At 36.7% G+C, this 8,559-nt stretch overlaps 1 protein-coding gene across 1 annotated transcript in view; it reads right to left on the minus strand.

Annotated features, from left to right (window-relative positions):
* CASP7 (caspase 7) overlaps positions 1 to 8,559 on the minus strand; it is a 147,008-nt gene that overhangs the window by 13,137 nt on the left and 125,312 nt on the right. The window contains exon 5 of the mRNA XM_053692700.1: positions 848 to 976. Coding sequence (XP_053548675.1) covers positions 848 to 976 — 129 coding nt within the window. The remainder of the gene's footprint in view (positions 1 to 847; positions 977 to 8,559) is intronic.

Consider the following 8,559-nt stretch of genomic DNA (forward strand, 5'->3'; position numbering starts at 1 on the left):
TATACTAACAGTGCCTATTGGCTCCTCCAAATGAGGCTAGAGGTGGGTGGAGTTTGGATATTAAAAAAGACACATGGAGCAAACAAGATATTAATTTGTTTTAAATATGTGTAGACTTGGCTGATATGTTATTCTGTAACAAGACAACAGAAATGTCCTGTAATTACAAGCTGTTTACTAGTGCCTTTAAACCTTCCAACACCATAATACAGGGACCACTGCTAGCCAATGCCAAAACCTACTAGTGAAATAATGAGGCATTTATCTATGTATGTACATTAAAGGGACAGTCTACACCCATAATACACTCACTGGTTTAGATTCCTTATCCCCTGATTAGTCCATAGAACATGCTTCCAAGTATCACTCATATTTTAATTGTAGGAAAATTCTTGTATGTGTTTCAGCGTTTACAGATTTGAAATAGCCGGAAAACATACAAGGATTTACCTGCAATTAAATTACGAGTGATACTCGAAAGCATGTTCTACAGACTAATCAGGGGACAAGGAATCCAAACCAGTAAGTGTATTATGGGTGAAGACTGTCCCTTTAAGAAACTAAGATTATGTAAAAACAACCGTCTATTAGTGAGTTTTGCCAGTGGCATTAGATGTGCACCCACTCCGGTGTGAGAGTGAAGTCCACCTCCATGTTTTCTATCTGTAGATATATTTATTTTCACTCTTGGAAATATTTCCCTAAGCATGGTGGGATATACCAGACATTGGGGCACTTGGGGCACAGACTTACACTATAAGGATGAAAAACACACATTTAATAGAAATGAAAAGACATAAAAACGTCCTGTATTATACAGCCCATTAGTAATAGATTCAGTACTCACCATCTTGCATTAGCATCTCCATGTCTCTGCAGGATTTATCATTGTACACCGTTACGTCAAATTTCAAAATTTTGAAGCATTTACACAGATCAACAGCATCTTTATCTGTGCCATTGCGCACACACATACCTAATCATGTATCAATGACAAGACAGACATCATTAGTTAGATTCCCATATAGTATTCATGTACTTATCACAATCCATATGTGGCTACCATAGTATGCTCTCACATATCTGCTGTATTTGCATCTTAACACTTAAAGGGACATGAAACCACAATTGTTTCATTATTCAGAAAGAGCATTTCATTTGAAAAAAAAAAAATCCAGCTTACTTCTGTTATCAAATTTGCTTCATTCTCTGGATATCTTTTGTTGAAAGAGCAACAATGCACTACTGGTAGCTAGTGCAAAACTTTGGGTGAGCCAATGACAAGAGGCATATATATGCAGCCAACAGTCACCATCTAGCTCCCCGTGGTACTTTGCTGCTCCTGAGCCTATCTAGGTATCCTTTTCAACAAAGGTTTCCAAGAGAACAGAGCTAATTAGATAATGTGTTTAATAGAAACATAGAAACATAGATATTGACGGCAGATAAGAGCCATAGGCCCAGCAAGTCTGCCCGACCTTACCTAACAGTATAAACTTATCTAGTTCGTAGGATAGCCCTATGCTTGTCCCATGCATTTTTAAAGTCCCCCACAGTGTTTGTTGCTACTACCTCTTGAGGAAGTTTATTCCATAAATCAATCACTCTTTCTGTAAAGAAGTGCTTCCTCAAATTACTCCTGAATCTACTACCCTTTAGCTTGAGCTCATGACCCCTTGTTCTTGAATTTTCCATTTTATGTAAAATACCCACAGCCTCAGTTTTACTAAACCCTTTAATGTACTTGAAAGTTGCTATCATATCACCTCTTTCCCTTCTCCTCTAAGCTATACATATTTAGGTCATTGAGCCTGTCCTGGTAAGTTTTATTTTTTAGACCATGTACCATTTTGGTAGCCCTCCTTTGCACAGATTCAAGTTTGTTAATATCCTTCTGAAGATATGGCCTCCAGAACTGCACACAATACTCAAGATGAGGCCTAACTAATGATCTATAAAGTGGCATAAGAACCTTACTATTTCTGCTGCAAATACCTCTACCAATACATCCAAGCATTCTGCTAGCCTTACTTGCTGCATTACTACATTGTTTACTAAGTTTTAAATCATCTGAAATAATAATTCCCAAGTCCTGTTCCTCATCTGTAACAGTCAGTAAAGTGTCATTGAGTCTGTAATTAACATTTGGATTTTTCTTCCCTAAATGCATTATTTTACACTTTGCTGTGTTAAACTTTAGATCCCAGTCGTTTGTCCAATCCTCCAATTGTTGTATATCACTTCTCATTTTGTCTACCCCCCCTGGAACATCCACTCTGTTGCAAATTTTTGTATCATCTGCAAAGAGACATACTTTCCCCTGTAGCCCTTTGCTGATATCGCAGATAAATATGTTAAACAAAACAGGCCCCAGAACTGACCCCTGAGGAACACCACTAGTAACAGCCCCCTCTGCTGAATGAACTCCATTTACTAAGACACTTTGTTTTCTGTCCTTAAGCCAGCATTCCACCCAGTTCACAATTTTTGAATCTAGACCAAGGAGATATAGTTTGTGAATAAGTTTATTGTGTGGGACGGTGTCAAATGCTTTGCTGAAATCTAGATATGCTACATCAACTGCTCCTCCCTTGTCTAATACTTTTGTTACATAATCAAAGAAGTCAATTAGATTAGTCTGACATGATCTCCCTGAAGTAAAACCATGCTGATTTTGGTCCTCTAAATTGTTTGTCTTTATGTAAGTCATAATTCTTTCTTTTAAGAGGCTTTCCATTAATTTCCCTACTACTGAAGTTAAACTAACTGGCCTGTAGTTGCCAGATTCTTCTCTACTGCACTTTTTATGAAGAGGTATTACATTTGCTATTTTCCAATCATCTGGGACAGCTCCTGTTAATAGTGACTGATTAAACAGATCAGTTAATGGGACAGTTAGCACTGATCGAAGTTCTTTTAAAACCCTTGGATGAATATTATCAGGACCCACTGCCTTTGTAACATTTATTTTTGATAATGCTAACAAAACCTCATCCTCTGTAAAAAGATTACTGTTAAGCTTGTTTCTATTTTGCGTAGCATCCCTTAATGTAGACATTGTATCTTCACAATCTTTAGTGAAAACAGAACAGAAGTAATCATTGAGACAGTCTGCAATCTGCTTATCTCCTTCTATTATTCTACCATCAACTGATTTCAATTTTACTATTCCTACCTTATTTTTTCTTCTTTCACTGATATATCTAAAGAATGTTTTGTCCCCATGTTTTACTGACTGTGCTATCTTCTCTTCTGCATGAGCTTTAACCTTCCTAATTAACTGCTTAGTCTTTTTTTGTTGGAGTCTCCATATTTTCATATCATCATCTGCTTGTGTGTGTCTGTAATTTTTATAAGCTATCTTTTTTGTCTTTACAGCATGTGCTACTTCTTTGGAAAACCAAATTGGTTTCCGCTTTCTTTTACTTTTACAGACATGTCTAATACAGTGTGCGGTTGCATCTAAAATGGCACCTTTCACAAATTCCCACTGTTCTTGAACCCCTGTAATAAGAGTTTTCCCCTTTAAATAGTTTTTTAGGTATTCTCCCATTAATGAAAAATCTGCCGTCCTAAAGTCTAAAACTTTTGTTTTAGTCTGGGTGGACAGTTCCTGAACATGAATACTAAACCAAACAGATTGATGATCACTGGATCCTAAGTTCTCACCTACAGACACATCTGAAACTGTATCACTGTTTGTAAGTATTAGATCTAATATAGCTTCCTTACGAGTTGGTTCCTTGACTAATTGTTCAAGTGATTCCCCTAGCAGAGATTCAAGAATATACCTGCTTCTAGCCGATCTAGCAGAAGGAATCTTCCAGTCTATATCTGGCAAATTAAAGTCCCCCAGTACTATAACCTTACCCTTCATGGTCATTTTGGTTATTTCATCTAATAACAGATTGTCCACTTTAGCATTTCCTTTTTGCACTTATATGTCTCCTTTATATGCTTTTAATTTATTTGGGATGCAGATTTTTGGCATTGATGTTGTTGCAAAAGCGAATATATACTAAATATGTACATAATAAATTACTTGCTCCTTTAAAGGAACGGCAAAGTCAAAATTAGACTTTCATTATTCAGACAGAGCGTGCAATTTTAATCAACTTTCCATTATCTATTTAAAAATAAAAAGAACATTTTCTTCTATCTGAAGAACATTGGAATGTAAAATATTCATTACTACCTTTGGCTTTAGCTCAGTTGGGCTAATGCGGTGTCAGGTTAGCTCCCACTCTATTGAAGTTTATGGGAGTGGAAGTTAACTCGCTTGCAATATCTGAAAATCCTGAAGTGAGCGTGCATCAGACTTTCACTTGTGCGTTACATTTTTACTTTCAACTTGTAATATGCACGCTAACAGGGCCGCGTTAAATCTGTTGTTATCAAAGGAAATGTCCAGCCTCACTCAGTACCAGTGTACTGGTCTCCCCGAGTATACAGGATGCACTTTAACCCCTTCACTACTGGGAATCTCATAGAAAAATGTGTCCAGAATACCAGAGAATTTTTTGAATTTTTTCTATCACTCCATTTAAACAGATATTGTTTTTATTTACCTATCAAAATTATATATTTATTTTAAGAGGGCATCCCAAAGTATTGATCTAGGACTATTTTGGTATATTTTATGCCACCATTTCACTGCTAAATGCAAATGATATAAAAAATATTGGGTTTCTCACTAAAATTATTTACATAGTGCTTGTGCAGTTATAACACAAATGGTTGCAAAAGCTTCTCTAGGATCCCCTTTGTTCAGAAACAGCAGACATGCATGGCTTTGCCATTGCTTTTTGTTAATTAGAAGGCCGCTAATTGCAGCTGAGCACCACTGTTTGGAAATTCTCTGCAGTGGAGAGATAAATTATTTAGCAGGTAAGTGTAATAGTACTGTAATACAGTGATTATCCTCCCACCTCCCTGACCTTTCCCAAACAGTTCTCCCAACCATCGCAGGTACTGGCAGACAGTCTGCCAATATGTAGTTTAGGACTTTTTTTATTATTATTATTTATTTCTGCAGTGCTGGGAACCCTCTTCAACCTTCCCACCTCCCTGATTCCCCAAACAGTTCTTTAACCCTCCCACTAGTGGCAGCCATCTTAGGTACTGGCAATATTTATAATTATTTTCTGTAGTGCAGTGGTGCCCCCTACCTCCCCCTCCCTCCCTGCGATCGTTAGGTAGAGTGACCACTTTCCCAATCCACACAATTTCTGTAGTGCAGTGACCCATCCTTCCCTCTCCCTTCCAAACTTTATTTTCTGCAGTGTAGGGACCCGCCCATCCCTCCCACTTCCTTCACCCACCTGCCCCCTCCTCCTTCACTCCCACACCCCCTCACCAGCAGATGAACTTTACAGAAGGTGACACACACAGTGTCACTTTCTGTAACAATCAGGCATCAGCCTTCATATTATGCTCCCTTACTATATGTAGACAGATGCCTGAAGCTCAGGAACAGCAGCTCTTGGCTATCACTTTACAGCCAAGGCTACTGTAGTTTACTGAAACTGTAACATATATATATATATATACACGTTATACGGTACGATGGGCAATGTACTGCATGATGTATATACGTCTTTTTGGTTCAAAGGGTTAAAGGGACATGAAACATTTTTTTCTTTCATTTTTTTAGACAGAGAATACAATTTTAAAAAAGTTTCCAATTTACTTCTATTATCAAATTTGCTTAATTCTTATGTTATCCTTTGTCAAAGAGATATCTGGATAGGCAGCGTGCACATGTCCTCCAGAGTTCTACATGACAGGAAATAGTGCTGCCATCTAGTGCTCTTGCTAATGTGTAACATTGTTGCAAAACTGCTGCCATATAGTGCTGTAGACACGTGCACACTCCTGAGCTTACCTTCCTGATTTTCAACAAAGGATAACAAGAAAATGAAGAAAATTTGCTAACAGAAGTACATTGTAAAGTTGTTTAAAATAATTTGTTCTATCTGAATCACAAAATATTTTTGGGGGGTTTTATGTCCCTTTAATCTGATTGTTTGTGGTTGCCAAACCTTTCCTGTTTATCTGACCTGCACTTGCCTGCTGATCTGGACTGATACCCTTGTTTGGCTGCTTTGACCCTTGCTTAAACCTTGCCCTGATTCTTCGTTTCTGATTGGGACTGATACCAGTGTATTTCCTGGTCTAGCTGACTCTCCTACCTGGTACAATGTACCTAGCACTAACCTGCATCTCAAGACTTATCCCTAACAACTAAATGCTGCATGTGGCTCATAGCCTTAAAGGGACATGAAAGCCAATTTTTTTCTTTAATGATTTAGAAAGAGCATGTCATTTTTAACAACTTTCTAAATTACTTCTATTATCTAATTTGCTTCATTCTCTTGATATCACTTCCTGAAAAGCATATCTAGATATGCTCAGTAGCTGCTGATTTGTTGCTGCACCTAGAGGCCTTGTGTGATTGGCTCACACATGTGCATTGCTATTTCTTCAACAAAGGATATCTAAAGAATTGAGCAAATTAGATAATAGAAGTAAATTGGAGAATTGTTTAAAAATACATGCTCTATCTGAATCATGAAAGTTTATTTTGGCCTAGACTGCCCCTTTAAGTGTATCCAGGGGCTCCTGGTACATCAGTACCTGGGTCTGTATATGGCAAATGCACAGCCATGACAGCAAGCACTTCCGTTAAAGTGATAGTAAATGTTACTATTTCAGACCATCAATGATTGTTTAACAATAGTTGTTAGTAATAGTCGCTAACTTATCATTTTAATTTACAATCATCTTGTGTAATAAACTATAAACTTACATATCCATTCGTTCATGCCGAAGCTCCGCCCTCTTTAAATTTCCTGTATATTGTCTTTTTTTCAATATCGTTCCCACCCCCTCTATTAATATTCATGATGTGATCGTGACCTTTCTTTAACAGATTGCGCATTGCTCTTTGTAACCCGTCCGGCTGAAATGTAAACAATGAGTCACGCTAATCATTGTTTACATACTGAGCCGTCGCTCCGTGTATAATCTGTATACGATAACCTGTGGGCATGTGTGTCTTCAAAATTGTAATGCGCATATGCGACTCAAGAAAAAAGACAAGAAGCAGACATCGCTAACGCATGTGCAAAATAATGTATTTAATTTTTTTTCTCGTGAAACATGCCAAAACGCCATGGCTTTGATTGGAAGATGAAAAAAACATCAGAGATTAGAAAAAAATGGTCTTTGTGTTGGGGCTGACGGCGGATAACATAGGAAAGAAGCGCTTAGATATATATTAATATAATAAGTTGTAAAATATGTATTTTTGATGAATCAAACTCATATTATTTTATTGTACATCGACTGGCGCTTAATATATAGCTTGAATTTACCATCCCTTTAAGTGCTCAGATGATACAGCTTCTAGCTGGTTGTAACAGACATGCAACTTTTGTAAAAAAAAAAAAAGCAAGGACTGGTCTGCAAAAACAGGTTATTTTAGTTGGAACTGATGCAAAACCTTCACATGCCTTTCTTTACACATTTTTTTCTTTCATGATTCAGATAGAGCAGCAATTTTTTAAACAACTTTCTAATGTACTCCTTCATTCTCTTGGTATCTTTATTTGAAAAATCAGGAATGCAAGCTTAAGAGCTGGCCCATTTTTGGTTCAGCACCCTGGGTATTGCTTGCTGATTGGTCGCTACATTTAGACACCAATCATCATGTGTTACTCAGGTTCTGAACCAAAAATGGTCCGGCTCCTAAGCTTACATTCTTGCTTTTTCAAAAAAGATACAAAGAGAACGAATAAAAACTGATAATATTTGTAAATTAGAAAGTTTCTTAAAATTGCATGCTCTGTCTGAATCATAAAAGTTAAATTTTGATTAGGCTGTCCCTTTAAAGGGATAGAAAGGGAAAAAATTAAATGTGCATGGGTGAATTTAAAATATTTGAAATATATGAATTTTTGCAATATATTTTATTACCAAAAATGCTTCTAATAAAAGTTACTATTTTTATGCAGCATATGCACATATCCTGTGAGGGCCTATGCACCAGTATTCAAACACCACACCTTTTCAGAGAGTGGGCGGAGGTGTGTTTTGCTTCTGAACATGTAATTTGTGGAGTGTTTGAATACTGGTGCTCGTGCCCTCACAGCATATGTGCATATGCTGCTCAAAAACTCTAAGAACTTTAATTAGAAACATTTCTTCTAAATGAAGTCAATTGCAAAAATGCTTCTATTTCAAATTGAAATGTACCTATGCACATTTAATTTTAGACCTTTCTATCCCTTTTAGTTAAACATACAGGATACATGATTTGTATTAATGCTCTGGTTCAAAAGATTGGATTCATCTTATTTAGCAAATACTAAAAAAGAGAACAGATTTCAACCAATATAAACATTGATAACAATCATTACATTATTTTTGTCAAGTAGAATTACTTAATATATATATTCTCAAAAATATTATGATACTAATAATAGCAAAATATTTCCCGGCAGTGCAGTGTTTGTTTTGGAGAGGGAGCCTTGATGTAATATGTAAGCAATTGCTACG

This window comes from Bombina bombina, chromosome 9 (assembly GCF_027579735.1).
Source record: "Bombina bombina isolate aBomBom1 chromosome 9, aBomBom1.pri, whole genome shotgun sequence".
In the NCBI taxonomy this organism is placed as follows: Eukaryota; Metazoa; Chordata; class Amphibia; order Anura; family Bombinatoridae; genus Bombina; species Bombina bombina.